Here is an 18,636-nt window from a genome sequence, read left to right as displayed (position 1 = left end):
TAGAAGCGTGAAGTGTTCCAGAAGAGCAGCTACTAGAAACCAGACTACCCAGATAAGCATTTCAGTTGAGAGCTAACAAGACTACAGAAGCAATGCACTATCATACAGTGAAACTAAATTGTCACAGACAACCACTTAGCAAAACAAATTATGATCACAGAAATGATTGTATAGAATAGATTACAGTCAACCATTCCTTGTCAGAAGATAGGGCTTCTTCAGATACACTGTACCTTATGAGTCTTCCAAAACCCTCAAAGCAGAGAATACTAACTATACAGTTTGACATCCAGTCTGTGTTTAGGAAATTGATACACTAAAATGAAAGCTCAGGCTGGTTAAACCATGAAGCCTTTACATCCAGTTGTGTCCTGCAGAAGAATTAAACAAAAGGATTACCCACGGTCAGACTCAAAAAAAACCCCAGCTTTGTAAGAATGATGGGGTTTCCCCACTACTGGAAAAGTCATTCTGTTACAGACAAGTTCTCTTTACCAATATCAAAAGTTAACAGTGAAATAATGCAATTTCTGACCACATCAAGATGCCTACTACTCCCATTTCACAACAGACAACAGGTCAGAGTTTCGTCTTGTCCTGGTGTTTTTGCTGCCATCCTCTCTAGTGTAAGCATGCCCTTACAGCCAACCTGTCCCTTCATGCTACAGACCATGCACTCCCTACTATCCCATCATCAATGCAATAAAGCCATTAGAATTGCTTTTAACTATTGGGGTTCACACAATAGAAACCTACTCATGAGCTACTACATATGGTCACACTTCACCTCTTCTGAAAGAAGGTAACCTAAAAGCAATTTTCTGCATTCCACTTTGCACATACTTCACAGAGAGCATATAAAAACTCCCACAAATACTCACCTGGGATTTAAGCTTATCTGAACAAGTTCCTTCAACTTGTTCTAAACTTGACATAAAGGCATTTTTATCTCTCTCCTTTATTTTTAATGTGAATTTGACCCTTGCAGAACCTGACCTGGTGAAGAGAATAAGGATATTTGAAAAACTGTGATCAACAAGTAACATAAACATTTTAGTTTTAACTACTCTCCACTAGTCAAGTCTCAAAAAGACAGACAGTGAGGTGAGATGGTTGGACTATATCACTTGCACATTACACATGCCCATCCTTCATACAAGGATGTGACACTTCATTTATCCCATTACTTATAAAGGTCTGACACTTTCCACTTTTCATGGCACAGTAACTGTATTTGAAATAAATCACAAACATTTCTTTTCAATTTTTTTCTTCTCCTTAAAAACTAAAGTCGGTAACCTCAATAGACCATAATGATTTACCAAGTCTTGTTTTTAGTGGCTCAGTGTTAGTCTCTACAGTATTTCAGCAGAAACCTCTTTTAAAGATTTCTGCAGTTTAGGTCACTCTAACAAAAGAGACCTTTCCCAACACTACAGTGGCTCTAATTTCTGAAGAGGAGGATGAAACTTGTTGATAATGGTAGGTTTTCTTGTCAGCTAGGTATCCGAAGGGTTAGACAGCAGGGGCAATTGGAGAAGACTAAATATCTTATCTCAGAATCTATAAAGTCTTACATACCAACATATACCACCTGCATTTTTATACATTTCTTCTGTTACCCCAACATATAGAAATGTCCTATTAAATGTAGCTGATTAGTGGACACAAATTTAAAACCAGTCTCCAATCCAAGACTAAATTGCAGCTATCTGTAAAAAGCCAGTAGTGAACATAAAAAAAATCTATGAAAATGGATGAAGCAGCAATGGAAGTATTTCTATTTAATCTCCCGCAACATCCTATTTCTGAATAAGAGTCTCCTAGGTAATTCTTAAATGTAACTCCTATACCGTGTAACTGCAGGATTCCTTTTACATGGAGCACAATGCATTTGTGCACAAATCTAGACTGGGTTTCTACTCATGAATACATGTGGAGCTTTTTTATGTAACATACAAAGCGCCTGTGCTGATACACAAGCTTGGAAAGCTGTGCTGTATGTGCTGTACGTTGTATGCAATATTGTGTCACGTATTTTCAGGATCACTAAATCAGCCCTTCAGAATATCCCATAGCAGCACTGGGCCGAACTAGGCTCTTCAGTTTCAAAAGAATGAATTCTGTTGGTGAAAAAGCAATACTTTTGGTTAACAAACAGAGAACAAATAATATTTAATTCCTTTCGGTTTCTAGCTTTTACCCCACAATACTCTAGACAACTTTCAGTATTACTCACTTTCTTTCGTATTACTTCCACTGATGAAAAATAATTTATAAATCAGCTGAGTAAAGCTCATTTACACCTCCATACTGACCTCTAAATCTTTCTGAAACTTAGCTTCCTCACAGAAAATGTGTCATTATTTCCCTTTACATCTTCACATGACAAATACTTGAGCTCTTAAGAACCTCATGATAATCATATAAATACAATTTACTAACAATTCCCGTGTTCTTAATTCATGCTGGGTTCAAATCTCTCTCCTTATAGCTCACTTGGATACTACTTTGCTTATCCTAGCAATTATGACATAATTCACTTAAAATACACTAAGTGCTACATGAAATCTATGCCCACAAATAGAAGTGCTACTTCTGCATTTTCAACATTCAACAATTAATCTCTTTAATTCCTCATTGAATTTTTTTTGCAGTTGGACATTTAAAAACATCACTATTACAGCTACAGAACCAGTGGGTTACTCAACTGTTGTATTCACCTTTTTGTGGGAAATTACCATCCACAAAGTCTGAGATTCAGCTTATCCCATACTACTTTATAAAAGCCCACTGCATAAAAAATCCAGAAAAACCTCTCCAAATACGCTATACAGATATTTCTGTGATTGCAATGAAGTCATAAATAGCCTAAATGTCGATGTCAAAATGATTATACACTATAGAAAAATTCTATGCAAGCGTTAAGACAATCTGTGCTAAGGCTAAGACACAGCAAGCTTCAGCATTAACCAGGTATCGCATTCTCCATACAGAAGGAAAAAGGCAGGGGGATTCACAATCAGCAATAAACCCCCCCATGCAGGAAAAACAGCCACAGCAGGGAATGACCTAGCTTTTTGAGCTATTCTCTTTATTTCCTCACTAAAATAGTAAAATAACTGGTTATAACAGATGATTTGCCTAGGTAAATTACAGAAAGTATTTTGAGGTTTGCTATGTTACAGCTCCCTGTCAAATCTGCAAAACAGAATAAAATTTTCTGCCAAAAGAACATGAGAATAAAACTACCTTCCTGAACAGACAGGATTCTAGCATCAGAGTACAGCAAATAAGTGTCAATCACAAACTAATTATTCAGGAAATAAGACAAATTGAAACTGTACAAGAACGTAGAGGAGCTCTATCATTGATCTGGAAAATAAAAGTCTTACTTCCCTCCATCAGAGAGCCCAGACACACTATATTGCAGGATCTCTTCTGAAACATCTCTCTTATCTGAAGAATAATCAGCTATCACCACCAGCCATGCTAAAAAGAATTTTAAGAGTTCTACTCTCACTGACAAAGGTATTTAAGAAATGTGGCTAGAAAGTGAAACCAGATATATTTAGATCTGATATATGTTTATTTAATAGTGACTGTGTTCAGCTTTAAAATGAAATATCAGACTAAGCGATGGCTTTTTGCTTTGAGACTCTTTCTTGTTAAGGAGACTTCTGCCTAGAGCCATACAGAGCTCAGCACTTGTCCCCTTGATACAATGCCATCAACACACTAAGATCAGACTGAAAAGTCCAAGGATAACCGTTAACTATGTTTGGGGCATTCAAGTAAACCTGTCAATAAGCACACAGTTAGAAAGTGAGGATAAAAAAATAGAGACTGTGCCCACTATGCCCTTCCACCTCACAACTGCCCTCCCTCTGCTCCCTCCCCAGCTCTCCTAACAGAGACTGGCAAGTGCTGATGTTAAACCCCAGTCTGAGATGGTTTTTTGTCACAGAGGCTTTATTTAGTACAACTCTATTAATAAAGTAAAATAAATGAACCACCAAAAATAAAGCTGCTGCATTTGTTAAGAATATGGGAGAAACAATAAATTAGTGCTGGCTCAAGGCAACACTTTCTGTTGAAGTTCAGCAGAAGTAACACCATGCCTCACTACTAGAGAAACACATCCTGCTACCCTATACAGTCATGTCACATACTGCACTGTCTTGCCTTTGAAGCTACAGTAGTAAGACATTTAGTATCCCAGCTCCTTTACCAGTTTTCCTATCCATTATACTGTATTTAGTGCAGAGCATTTCAACACTGGAAAAATTTTATCCCTATCAATCATAAAAATAATAAAACACCTAATAAAAACACATTCCTTCTCTTTTTTTAAGAAGATACCAACAAAGGAATTCACATCTTTTGGGTATAAAAGTGTGCCAACAAAGTTGAGTGTCGACTTTTAGAAGTGCATCCACAATGCCTCTCCTTTTGCCTGTCTTTGAATACAAAACTGCCTATACTCCAGTCACACATCCATTCTTTACACTGAAAGATGTAGACATTGCAAGGAAAAGTGGGGTGATGCCAAAAATCCAGGCATCTTAATGCTCATCTGTGTATGTCATCACAAAAATTAACTTTTAACTAAGTACTTTATGGCCTTGAGTGTTCTTACATCCTAGTCATAGAGCTCCCAGGGAGCCTGGATGTTTCCAGATCTGGTATGAGAGCATCTTCCCATTCATAAGCAACCCACACCATGGAAATGTCAGCATCACAGCTGGTAAGGAAAACCTAAACAAAAGCAGTCCATTTTCAATAGGTGTTATTTTCTCCCTGAGTTGTCCTTTAAAATAGATGAGTCGTCTAAATAAAGTTGAAAGGGAACTGTCTAGGGAAACCCCCTGTTATAAACATCACTCAAGATTAAATAGCTTTTGCTCTGCTCCACATCTCAATTATCTTCATAAGAAGTGTTACTTATAGGTGAAAAATGTCTATATAAAAAACATCCACAATCACCACTATTTCAGACTTTGGAGTTACCAGAACTGGAATTTACCTTGTGGAAATGTCAGGATAAGACTGCTGTGACCGCAGGCCCTGCTGCTGACCCCTTGTAATGTGGTTAGCATAACTAACACCACTTTATAAGGCAAGCAGGTATTCTCTGTGACTGAACGGGTCACATATTCATTCCTTTCCCCCTTATTCTCAGGCCCTGAAGGTTCTGTGAACCAAGCAGACAAACCAAACAGATTTCTTCTTCTTCTCCCTACCAGCTTCAAGATTCCTGGGCATGACGGCAATTACTCCCTTCATTACTGGCACTGAATATCCCAGGTCCCAGTGCTGGTGACAAACCCGTCACTGGGAAGCACAACAGCATATGGAATACCAGAACTGCCCATAACATCAAGCACTTCCAAGTCCTGAGTAGGGAACTTGGACTCAAGCTGCTGGTGGACAGTGAGACCCATGACCCTTGTGGCCAGAGATGCTTCCATCATCATCTGCTACCTCTGAGGACTGACTCATATCTTTCACATAATCTTCCAGTCCAGATTATGATTGTTATATTGATACAGCAAACAGTGTATTGGGTTTCGACCCAATCTGCAGATGGTCCAGGTGATTAGAAATAGTAAGTTAAGTTGTACTACAAATTCCATATTATTCAATTGGTAAGAAATTGTAAGTTAGGATTAAGTCAATTAGAAATCTTAAGTTGTCATACTATAAATTCTGTATTATGCTACTTATAAATTGTTCTAAACTCATTCTGTTTGTAGAAATCCTGTGCCATTCTGATCATAACTTCTGTGTTATAGTAAACATAATATCTTGTTAAGAAAATAAAGATTAAATTGTAATTACATTTTAGTGCCATCATCATTTGGCTAAGGATCCCTGAAAGAGCCTCTTTGTTGCTTGATTATCAGATTCTCTGGAGAAAATAGATCTTATTCTCTGGTGCAGAGTTTGCGTCCCTTGCACCACAAAATTATTCTGCTTACATATGCTAAAAAAAGAAGGGTATGGGGGGGAACAACCAACACACAGAGACAACTTAATAAATTCAGCTGAACCTAAACCAAAAAAGTAAATTAGCTAGAAACATTTAGTTCTGATCCCAAAAAATGTTGAATCTTTCATAAAATATGCTACTTAAAACATACAATATATTAATGGGCATCAAATAAAGTATCTCTGCTCTAGATTGCAGAACTTAGGCTTTCCTCACAACTTCCATGGCTTTCAGATCCGCTTGAGTTATCTTACAGCCACTTTATGCACCTGGTCTGCTCACGGTCCATTCACTATCATGTTTCTGAAGTTGGGATTATGAAGTAACATAAAGGATAGCATTTTAAGAGCTTAAAGAATGAAAGGGTATGAAACTGAACTGAGCATTGAAAAGTCAAGTTCTATACCTGGAATGATCTCTCCTTTCAATCACATTATCTTCCATATGAGCTGCTATATTTAGAAGAAAAAAAGGGAAATGTGTTATGTATAAGGGCAAAATAAACTACGCTCTTATATTCAATATTAATTTTACTCTAATTTACAGAAGTTGCAGAGCGGGAATTGGGAATACAATACCACCAAGAAATAGCATGTATCACATCAGACAACAAAGAGGGTGTTTAGCGGTACTCACCTAATGAACACCTAAAATGCCTTCACTTTCATATCAGCATTTAAAGGTAACTTGTGAATTCATCAAACTTAAGAACTAGAAAATACATGTGCCATTGAAAAATTAGTAACATGACATGTAACAGTTCATTATTTGAAGAGATTTGAAGGAATATTTTTCTTTGGGCATAATGAAAAAAACCTAGCTATCAAACTAGCTCAGAAGACAGAGGAGGGGAAGAAGAGCCCTGAGGCACACGAGGCCTTCTCCAGTTATGGAAAAACTGGAGAAATTGTGGAAAAAAATTTTTTTTTTTTTTTTTTTTTTTCAAAAAAGTTGGTTTGTAATCAGATCTACTCTGGCTTCCTTCAAAATGAAAAAGAATCCAACTTCACTCACACTTCAAATTTGTTAGGGAACAAGAAACAAAAAGTAGCATCCCAAGACCTTGCAGCAGGCTCTTTCCCCCACGCTGCCACTGCTCCTGCGGCACAGCTGTGCTGCACGCCCACCCAGCCGGCACGCTGCAGGCAGGAGGCAGCTCCTGATGTACACACTGTGTTGGGGCTGCCATGTGATAAGGACATATGTGGATGTACAGTACTCCACATGAATGTATCCAACAAATCCATACTCATTCTGCATTTTCCCAAAAAAAGCATGGAAAAGAGTGAAGGATATGACTTGATTTAAGAATTTATGGATTTTATCTGCCATATTATTATCCATTCATCGTCACATGAGAAGAAACGTGGATTCTGATAATTTCATTCTCCCCGTTGTTCCATCATCAATATAGAAAACAAGCATCTGGAAGGCAAAACCCACACTGAAAATGTCTCTGCAGAACATGGGAGAAGAACTTGGTATCTGGTATTCACTGTGGAACCAAAAGTTACCCTACCAGGATACCATCAGAACTCCACAGAACTCCCTGACACAAACAGGACAAATAGAAGATTTGCTATGCTAAGTTAGATCTCTCGCCTAGAAAAAAGCTGTTAAAAAAGAATTACTATTCACTTCTGAAGTAGCACTATAAACAAATTCTGGTGTTGATTTAGTCGGCATATTTTATTGTTTCTCATTTAGTTTGAAAGCAAACACTTGGAACAATCCTAATACCATGAACACAGTATTTTCCAAGTCTTCCGGATGCCACCACATAGTGCATCATTCTCTTCCAAGAACGAAGAACAGCAATCTACCAAAACAAAGGCATTATTGCTACTGTAGTATCATAAAGATCTCTAATTAATACAGCAGTGCTGAGCTACAAATCATCTTCAGCTAGTTAACCCCAACAAAACACTCCTCCCAGAATTTGAGTTACTGCAACCACACACTACAAGCAGAAAACTTACCTATTTCTCATATATTGCTCCTCCTGAAACAATGGAAGAGTTGGAGCAATACAAACACTATCAAATCATTAAATTTTCATTAGATGATTCTAATCTAATTCTAATGAAGTTCCTATTATTAGTCTGAAGTGGCTTAGAGTCTGGAAGCACAAGACACTAAGAAGAATAAATTAGAAGCTTAAATTCAGACCCTGTAATAAAATGTCTTCAGAGCAAAAAAGTGAGAAGGAAAAAGCAACTTTATAATTAAATGGCTGTGCTTCTGAATCCAAGTATGTTGCTTCTCAGAAGTCTAAAGCAATAGCTCAAGCTTATGATCTTGTTCATGTTACTCCTAAAAGACAGAAACCATGATTAACAAATACACAATATTTGGCTGGTCTGTTAAAGTAACTATTTTTGTACCATTACCCTGAAGCAGGTATACTTGGCACACAGACATTCAACATGGATCTTGACTTTCAAGACCTTTAAGTACAGGATTCTTCTGAAAGCATGAAAATATTCAAATTTTCAGTCTGCTTCTAATTCTAATTTCTCTAAGTGCACAAGCATAGCTCAACTTAAACACTATGTAGCATAATCATTACATCAGCCTTATAGGACATTCTCAAGTTTCATCTATATTTAACTTAAAATCAAAATACTTCAAAGGCATTTAGACATCCACAGGAATAATGAGGCTAATAAAATGACTCAGAAATTGTTATTTGTAAAGACAAATGATTAACAGAGACAGCTAATTTATCACCCTGAAGTTTCACTGAACTATTGAATAAAACCACATACTTAGTCAAATACCACAGGCAAAGGACTGAAAATATTAACTCCACTAATGACACAAAATTATTACTTCAGCTAACAAATGGAGAATACTGTTCAAACTTTTCACTGAGCTTCCCTTGCAAGCAAGCCACAGGACTGTCACAAACAGCAACCCTGGCAAAATGTACCTGGGAATTGTTCAGAGGGACTCTTCAAATCCCACCATCTTCATCGGCATTCTCAGCAGCTCACCACTGCCATTTAAATTTTATATAGAAGAGTCACCCATCAACTGAAGCCTACATAAATGCCAGGAAGCATGCACACTTCTCCATGAAGATTAAGCTGCTTCCTCTTTACTACCATTCCCCAAGTATCTATCTCCTGAAAGGTAACTCTCAAAGTAACTCTGACTTGACATCAGTTTCAGGAAAAATTAGATTCCTCCAGCACTGTTAGGTACATGATTGATAGCTTGCTTGTCCCTGTATACTCCCCTTGTTTTTTATCATTAATACGTTTTCTGCCTCAGGGTAGGATTGAATTTTTTCCCCCATCTTTTCAGTCTAGCACTCCTAGTCTCCCAGGCACCCCTTCAATACCAAAGGACAGTCTCCAGCCAGAAGCACTGGGCAGGAGGAAGCTGCATCACCACCACAGAACCCTAAGGTCAGCAAGGGAGCACAGCAGACAAACCCCATCAAAGAAGGCAAGAGACATGCATTCAACACTGCTTGTTTCATTTACAGAGTTGATCCCACAACTACACAGAACCTAGAACAGTGCATATAAAGACTGATAGATATGTATGTATAAATATACAGAGACTTTTTCCTTCTTATAAGGAAAAAGTAAAGTTTTAGAGAAAATTCTTTTCTCAAGAATTTTGTTCCACACCAGTGTCGCCTCATCCTGATACTGCTGGATAATAATGTTCTTACACCCACAAGCTTCAACCACGCAACCCTTGTGCACATCCAAGACCTTCAAACTTAGCAAGAAATGGTGAAATCTAGTAGAGCTGTCAGGATTTCATCCTACTGGAAAGGTTGTGCTGTAAAAGGCAGAAATAAGGAAAAATCCACTCATTCAATGCAGCTCATTCTTTATTTACATAGGGTAAGTAGCATCAACATATATTAAGTATGAATTTTTGGGGGGTGGGGAGAAACTCACCTTTAATTTTGGGCACCAGAAAATGTCCTAGTGACATTTTCCTGCAAGCACAGTGCTCCTCTGCAACCTCTGCTTAGCAGTAGCCCAGTGACTTCAGCAAGCCCAAGAAGTTAACAAGAGTAGCTAACTTAATTTGATTTTTAGAGCCCATTCTTTAAACATCAAGAATTACTATTATTACTGGAAGAAAAAAAAGCTTCTATCAACTGCTGCCTTACAGTTCCAAATTATTTTGGAAGGTGAAATGACAGAAGAGAAAGAGAGAACCAAGGGAGGGCACACAAAAATGCAATACGACCTAGACAAGTAGCCACTATATGAGCCACCCGCATCTCCTTTGCATGGAGAGCTCACTGCTTTTCCCCCTCAAGCCAATCAGAACAGATGTGGTTTTGTTTCCAGTTAACAAAGACAAGCTCCATTTGACAAACAGATTCTGGAAAAAAAAAACAACTGGTCTCAGACCTAGTAGAAAATGATTCTTCACTGAAAGAAAAAAAGTAAAACAGCTCTTAAGTTGTTTCAAAACAACATCTGACCCAATCTAAAATAGCTCTCCCACATCTGAACTTGGCCCCCACCATCAAAGTACAATGCTGGTTACAAGAAGTGGTTCCACTCTAAAGACGCAAAGCCTTGCTGTTATAACACTTAGCAAGGGGCAAAATCATGCAATCCCTTCAAATTTCTACACACTCCCAATAGAGCGGATCCTCTTCCAGCACTCAAGCAATTCCTGTGGAGCCAGAACTTTCCAAGCATCAGAGGTATTGGGCCTTATCTGTAAGAATAACTTGGATGGAAGGGAAAGAGAAAGCATAGGGAGAGGAGAGACAACCAAAAGGGAAGTAGGAAGATTCAAAGAGCAGGAAAGCATATTTTCTGTAAATTATCATTACCTAGCACTAGCCAATTGCCTGACGTGTTGGTATATGATCCTTTAATCTTCCAGTTAACAAGGTAACTTAAAAACAAGGTTTATATGCTGGTTACTTGCAATCAGGAGAAACTCAAAGGAAGCTTTTTTTTTTTTTTTTTTTTTTTTACAATTAATCTTTTAATCTTTTTCCTGACAGGTCTGAATTCCAATTGCATTAGTTAACTTTTTCATAAAATTCACCAGATTATATAACAAAGTTTGAACATTGAATCACTTCAAGTCTAACCTCTTTGAACCAATGAAAACTACAGCCATGTACAGCTGTGGCTCCACTCTGGGTATTTCTAATGCAGAAAGTTCATTTTCATTAAAAAAAAAAAAAGCCAAGACAGAGGTCCCTTCCCCAACACTACCATGTGGAGACAAAGCCAATAATTAACAGCTTCAAGCTCTGCACAGCCTCATTAGCAGCACAGCACTGTGAATGTTCTACAAGGTGTTTTTAAATTGCACCATGACCACCTTTACCCTGGCAACTGAATTAAAAGCCACTCCTTATTAAAATACTAAATGGGGATTTAATATTTCCCCAGTTTCCACAGATGGTTTTTAGCAGACAGAAAATCTCAACCAATTATTTCCCAAAACGTAAAATTTCATTTACAAAATTAAACTCTTCCTGTCAAGTTACAGTTGTACTAAGTTACAATTAATGTTACAAAGGCTGTATTTAGTATGTGCATGTACAATATGCTTAGGCTGCTGTAGTAACTTTTAAGATTTATTGGTAAGGAATAGAATTTACTTTGGAGCAGAATTAAGGCAAGCATATCATTCTTTTTTACAAATTTGGTACAAAGACCTTAGGTAGCATGAAGTATTACTTATCAAATTTTGCAGCTTCTCATGCAGGAATTTTGGAGGTTTTGCAAGAGCAAATATGAAATTTTACCATATCTTTAGTTGCTAGTGTGGTATTTCATTGAGCACAGTGTGATTTCTTTTACAGTACATACATAAAAACTACAGCAAAAGAAAGCCCTTCAAATATTTTAAAGCATCCTGATTAAGCACAGGGATAAGAAATTTTGGAAAGTGTGAATGAGACACGAGCATCTGATTGACAGAACAACACAGAACTGTAATTTTACCTCTAACTATAGAAAGGCTTTTCAAAACAGCATACAGCATTACCAACGTGAACATGGGTTCCTAAGGATCATAATCAGAGACCACTCTACACAAAGATCACTGATAACAACAAACATAGGAGAGCCTATTCTCTGTTAGACAAAGAGCCATTAGCAATACATGCAGCAGGGGAGGAAAAAAAAGTAAATAACATACCCCGGAAACACCACCAAAGACCCCAGAGCCATTAACAAGCCATAACCTCGTTCACAGGCTGCTTACAATAAGAACCATAAAATCAGCAGAATAGTCTCGAATGGTAAACTGTTCTACTCAAAATCCCAACACATTTGACTTAGCAACACTGCACCTTTTGAGGCAACAAACCACAAGATATTCTTGAGCTCAAAGTTAGAAAAAAAAAAAGCTAGACAAACACACAAGTTCAACTAAGGTAACTCTTGAATGATTTTCAGCCAATATAGATGATCTGTCTCGTAAAAGTAACCGTTTATTTCAATCTAATTCTGGCTGTTTCCTAGCCAAATTAATTTTCCAAGTCTGTTGCAGCAGGAGAGAAAAATATAATTTTATAATGAAAATTAGCCCCCAACCGAATCACAAAATAATCCACTGCTTCTGCATAACAGAATCCACCTTCCATCAGTGCAGGATGACAAAAAGTTACATCTGGCAGAGAAGCATCAATTCCAAAGTAGCTTTCCAAACACAAGTCAAAGCCACTTGATCATATAAAGACCAAAACAAAAAAAATTTAAAAAAAGAAACCACCACCCAAAATAAAACAAAAAAGTCAACCAAGATTTAATGCTGCTTTGTCTTATCCAGGTGATGTAGAGCTCATTACAACCTGAAAGGTAGAAAGATGATTTTAAAAAAATCAAAATTGAATAAAGTGTTAATGTTGATTACCATTTAAATGTTTGTTCTGTGAGATTTATATTGCTTCTGAGGAAAAAACTCATATATGTAACATGATAAATTCAGAGAAATCAATTTCAGTTATTTTATTCTGAATAGTTGGGTTATAAACCCAAACTGTGTAAGAACACCTCTCACAAGTATTGTTTTTATAAGCTTTTTTATAATCTAAGTCAAATTAACCTTACCAAAAAAAACCAACAAAAATCAACAAAACCCCCTCCACACATATTAAAATCCACTGAGCATTTTAATGCATTAAAATCTCAGATCTCCCAGGTCTTCACTAAATTAAATCTGGCTCTGCCTTAATAGCAATTACAGTTCTTACCTATGTAACTACTGCCAGAAGGTTGGTTAGATCCTCTTGTCCTAACAGTTAGGAATCCCCTTCTAAGTGCTTTTGTATATGGACAGCCTGTATTAATCTGAATTAATGTAAAAATTTCCTCTTTATATATTTATAGAGCACAATCAGAATGTTTTTTTCACACTCCAGAAAATATAAGCATCTAGGCATTAATCGGAGGAGCCTCTTCCTTGCATCAAACCTATCAATCACAAAGCCATGCAGCAAGTCAAAGAGGGAATCTGATCCAGCAGAAAACTGACCCAGCAGAAGAACTAGTTCGCTGTCAGATCAATGCGATCCTTTCAGCAGCTGCCTGTTAGAGCAGATTAAATGTATCATGAAACTGCAGACAAAGAGTTTACAGAGAAGTGGCCAGCCACCTAAAAAATAAAGCAGACTTGGAATAACATAAGAAGCACTCCTTAAAACTAGTATTTTCTCCTCAGCCAGCACTTGAATCTCTCAGCCATCATGGAGGATACAACAGACAGAAAAATGTTAAAAAGCTTTTTCATTGGAAATCCGTATCATGTGGCCTTGGTTTTCAGCATAGCATGTGGCTAGATAGACACAAATGAGCAACAAGAAAACTTCGTGTTCTCACACAGAACAGAACTTCTCCAACTGCTAAATCCAAAGGATAGAGACGGCCCACAAGATTAACAATTACTTTCATTTTATAATCCCCACCAAAACTTTTAAACACCCCTAAAATAGCCATTCTACATCTGTGCTATAGTTACCAAAGAATCTAAAGTCTATTCTGTTGGGCAGCATTTTGATAAACCAGTATGGTGTATCTTTACTCCTGCAAAGCCCACAACAGTGCTTCAATGTCTTTTTATTTTTCTCATTTAACTGGGAAAGGGCTGTTTGAACTGAACTGACGCTACCAAACTCCTCAGGGAGAAGTATGTAGTGCTTTCCAGAGGTGATCAGCTCTGTTTCAGCAAGTGGTAACTACTGCTCACAATGCAATTAACCCTGGCACAGCCCATGAAAAGGGTTGCTGCTGAACCAAGCTCAGACTGCGTCATTCTCTCCTCCCTCAGATATAAAAAAGATTCTTCAAGAGTCCCTCACCACATTCAATAAAACCAACAACATTCATCCTACAGCTCCAAAATTATGTCAGCATGTGGTCAAACACATGGAATTTACAGGAGCCTTGGCTGGGTAGGGGTTTGTTTTTTTTTAAAAAAAAGCGGGATGGGGTGTGTTTGGTTGGGTTTTTTTACTATTTTTAATAGTATCCAGACCAAATTTAATCTTGTGGTGAGTCTCCTGTAAATTAAGAAAACAAATACAAAGTATAATGAAAAAAGACATATTTGACTAAGCACAAGAGTTTTTAGTCAAGTGGTACAAAATAAATCTCAGTGACTTTGAAAGAAAGTCATGGAAGAAACCTAAGTTTAGTGAAATTATGGCAGGCAAGTTCAGTGTGTCCAAGAATCTGACTCAATATACCCTGACCTCAATTTACTCCCTAGGCATTCAGTTAAATAATATCAATATTTAAGAGCACCCATAGGTAACTAGCAATAAATTTTCTCTACAGATTGGTATCTGCTAGTCCGATTTAGCATCCACTTGTTCAACGGATGTATGTAAATATATATTAGCAGTTAGGATTACAGTTTACATACCAAAAGATACAAGCTTTTAAGCGGAAAGAATAAAGTAGAAAGGAGTTTCTAAAGGAAATTCTCACACAGGCATTCTACAGGTACTGTAACAGAAAACAACTATTATTTAAGTAACTCATATGACTCATATTACACCCTAGACAAGGATTAATCCAACACCTTTGAGGCCTTTTTCACCTTAGAAGAGGGATCTACTCCTCAGCAAAGATACACCTTTATGCTAGTAGAGTCACTTCCACTTGGCTAACTTTGATCCATTATCCAGACTGAGAAAGATAAAGTCCTCTGTCCAGTAAACCCATACTTTTGGGGGGCCTCCACAGGCAACACCTGCTCAATACTCATCCAAGTCAGCCACATCCAGGGACCTGAACACCTGAACACTCATCCCTCCTTAGTCCCTATTCACACCCTAGGAAGTACAAACAGAAACACAAAGGTACCACCTGGGTCAATAAAAAGCCATCCCATTTTAAGGAAGAAGTACTTTTCTCAACTGTTTTGTTTCTGCCTGTGGAAAATAAAAAGCTTAATGACAAAGCTGAGTACACACAACTTCCAGATCGATAACATGCAGTTCTCGTCAGCCTGACAACAATTAGCAATATACTGAATATAATCAACAGCATCAGCAGGCAAGTCACCTGGACTTTTCTCACTTAAGTGGCCTCATTTGTAAGAGACAGCAATCAGTCTTAGAGCTGGTCTTTGCCATCTGCAGTATTTGCTAGAAGTTTAAAATGTTACATACAAATAAAAGCAAATTTTCCCAAAGTAGATCATTAGCAACAAGCAGCATCTAGGCCAAGAGATTAAAAACTTTCCATCGCACATACTTTCAACAACAGTTAGCATTTCACAAGTAAAATTCAAAATAACCTAATCCAAATAAAGGGAATTGAGACTGAACACATCTGATCCGCATTAGTTGGACACGTGAACAAAGTGCTGAAGCACACAACCAAGAAAGTCCCCATCCTCCAGGGATATGGGAGGGGGCTAGCAGACGGGTTAAACTTCACATGGCAAACCGGGTCAAAAGCAGGTTGGCTGGGGTGAAAACGAAGCTGTAACCCCCCGCTAGCCTCACGTGCCACCGACGGGCATGGGGCCGAGGGGCACAAGCAGATACGAACAAGATGAAACAGTGAGGGAGAAGAGGAAATAGTTTAAACATATATACGTATAGATGTATATATACTGATTAAGAGAGAGGCGTCACGTGAGCAGCAGATCTACGGGTGAGATTTACCTCCCCCATGAAAGCACCGGAAAAAATGCAGAGTAATCTAAGCGGATGCACGCACATGTGCGCATCCACGGACACACAGCGTAGGCACATAAAGCACTTAGAGCGCATCTGCGGAGTTGCCGGGGTCCCAGTGCAAACCAGCAGGCAAGGCTCGAGTGACGATGCAGGTCAGTGGCACCTCCACCGAGCCGCACCGGGCGGGGCGCGGCGGGTTCTAGAAGGAGCCGCCGCCCCCCGGGGCTGCCCGCTGCCGGGCGGATAAAGTTCGCAGCCGCCACCGCTGCAGTGCCGGGCGCGTCCGCCGCAGTGAGCGAGCCGTGCCTGCGGGAGAGCGAGCGCCGGTAGGCCCGGAGCCGGCCGCGGCATCCCTGCCTTCCTTCCCCGCCTCCGCCCCGCCGCGCCCCCGCTCCACTGACCGATCACCTCCTGCAGCTCGTAGGCGTCCCTGCAGATGGGCCAGCCGGCGGCCGGGGTGGCGGGTGCCGGGGCCGGCTGGGGCTGCTGGACGTGGACCGGCGACTCGCCCTGCTCCGCCATAATGCTGCCGGAGCGCCCAGGCACCCGACGACCTTCTCCAAACTTCCCCTCCAGCAACACCTTTCAGCCGCACTCTGCCTCCCGCCCGCCCTACCCGCGCAGCCGGCCGCCCGCCCGGCGGAGGGAGGAGGCAGGGCGCCGAGGGGGAGGAGGCAGAGGCGGGCGTCGCCGCTGGCCCCGGCCGCTCGCCCCGCGCCGCTGCGGAGAGACGGAGCTCGAGCGCGGTGCCTGGGCCCGGCGGCCCCGGGCGGTGTCGGTGCGGCGCCGGCAGAGCGAGGCGGTGCCCCCTGACGCGCCGCCGCCCGAGGGAGCAGCGCGGGCTCTCTGGCGGAGGCGCCCCGCGGGAGCGGCCCCGCGCACCCCGGTGGTCGCCGCCTTCCCCAGCGCCTCGTAACCTACCTGCGGCAGCTCTGCCCATCGTCCTTCCCCGCTCATCCCGCGGCTCGCTGGCATGCTCTGTGCTTCTGGAAGCGCTGCGAGGTCCCGCACGGGGCGGCGGGCTGAGCGTGTGCAGGCCACGGCCCTGCCCGCGGACTGCCGGACCCCGCCGGGGCCGAGCGCGGGGTGGGGGAGGACTGGAGGGAAGCCACGTCGCGTGGCGGATGCTAAAGCACCTGTTAGGCCGATAGCATAAGCACGCAGGCTGCTCTGGAGCACAGCTCACATACAAGTGTCACTGCTAAGAGCGCTGCTGCTGCGAGATGACATGTATTCGAATTTGAGGACGTGAAGAAAGCATTTGTTTTCATCGGTGGTCGTGCTGCAGTCCTGCAAAACGGTTAAATCACTATATGACGAGTGGCCCTCTCCAGGATGAGTAGGACAGCTGCACCATGTCACCTCAGTGCAGACACTGCCTCAGCTCATGCCACCAAGAAGGACTGAGAGTTGAAAATGCTCCCCTTGGCAAACCAGAACCAAGTGATTCAAACAAATAAGAATAATAAATAAACTTCTCTAGTGCTTCCCATCTTACAGTCGAAAAAACCCAACCTGGTGTTAAATGAAATTGCTGTTAATAGTATGGATTTTTTCTTCTACTCTCTTAGTAGTGTCAAGTATTCAGTGATATCATTAGGATTTTACTTACTATGAAGTAATTTAGAAAATAGTTATTTGTGTAGTCTAGAGTCTCACTCCTACTTTGAATGCTTTGCATTTTAAGATTTACAGAGCTCTGAGAAGAGTGGTAACACAAGATTTCCATATAGTTCAAAATCTTACTTCCTCCTACAGAATGAATTTAAGGTAATTAGAACGAACACAGTATGCAAGCAGGAGAGCTATAGCACTGTCTAAAAGAACTGAACCTCACAAATTGTTAGGAAGGATGATGCAGCGAGATTTAAAGTCAATAAAAGATACAACACCTGCTAGCTACTTTATTCAGTTCTAGTTCAGTTATGGATAATCCCCTTTTACTAACTAAATTTTTTTGTGTGGTTAATTCAGTGAGGACTCAGTTAATTGAAGGTTATTCCAAAGAGGAAAGCAAGTTACTTCTATTTTGTTGTGTTGCTGAGAAAGCTGAAGGAAGTCCTAACCACTGCTTAATGATTCATCAGAAGGTATATCAGCAACCTGCAAATATTTGTGCACTGCACTTCCATTTTCTCACAAGCAACAGTTCAGCTTAGTATAGAGACTTCTAGCAGTAGAATAAAAATAGTGCGTTTTTGTGCTAAACTAATGATTCCTCTCAATCTCATTTTTAAAAGCTAGGTGATTTAAGTATTTTCCTATATACAAATTAGAAATTATTTGCCACAAAACTAAAGGTCAGTGAGACTTGGAAGAGGAAGTATTAAATTGTCATTCAGCATTAAGTTTAATGCCAAGACCTTTCTGCCAGGAATAGCATTAAAAAAAAAAATAGTAAAAGAGCAACAGTACAGGCCAAATCAATCAGCAGGGAAAATGGGTTACTCACTATTGATGGAAAACAGCCAGCTTTTCCATCTGTACTCAGTTGTTGGGGGGG

General features: G+C 40.0%; 1 protein-coding gene across 9 annotated transcripts in view; it reads right to left on the bottom strand.

Annotated features, from left to right (window-relative positions):
• The window catches only part of STK39 (serine/threonine kinase 39), an 89,670-nt gene extending 71,698 nt beyond the window's left edge, over window positions 1-17,972 (bottom strand). Inside the window, exons 1-2 of one of the 9 annotated variants that reach the window (XM_069020762.1) lie at window positions 16,535-16,615; window positions 882-996 (exon numbers count right to left, since the gene is read on the bottom strand). Coding sequence is in view for 7 of the 9 variants with exons in the window: in XM_069020764.1 (XP_068876865.1) it covers window positions 16,535-16,655 (121 nt within the window). In the remaining 2 variants the exon portion in view is untranslated. The other 8 variants (XM_069020763.1, XM_069020759.1, XM_069020764.1 and 5 more) reach the window with 8 other exon arrangements.
• Between the last annotated feature and the right edge of the window lie 664 nt (window positions 17,973-18,636).

The sequence above is a fragment of the Aphelocoma coerulescens genome, chromosome 7, assembly GCF_041296385.1.
Source record: "Aphelocoma coerulescens isolate FSJ_1873_10779 chromosome 7, UR_Acoe_1.0, whole genome shotgun sequence".
NCBI classification, from domain to species: domain Eukaryota; kingdom Metazoa; phylum Chordata; class Aves; order Passeriformes; family Corvidae; genus Aphelocoma; species Aphelocoma coerulescens.
Note: the sequence above shows the minus strand (reverse complement) of the source record. Positions and strands in the feature narration are given on the sequence as shown.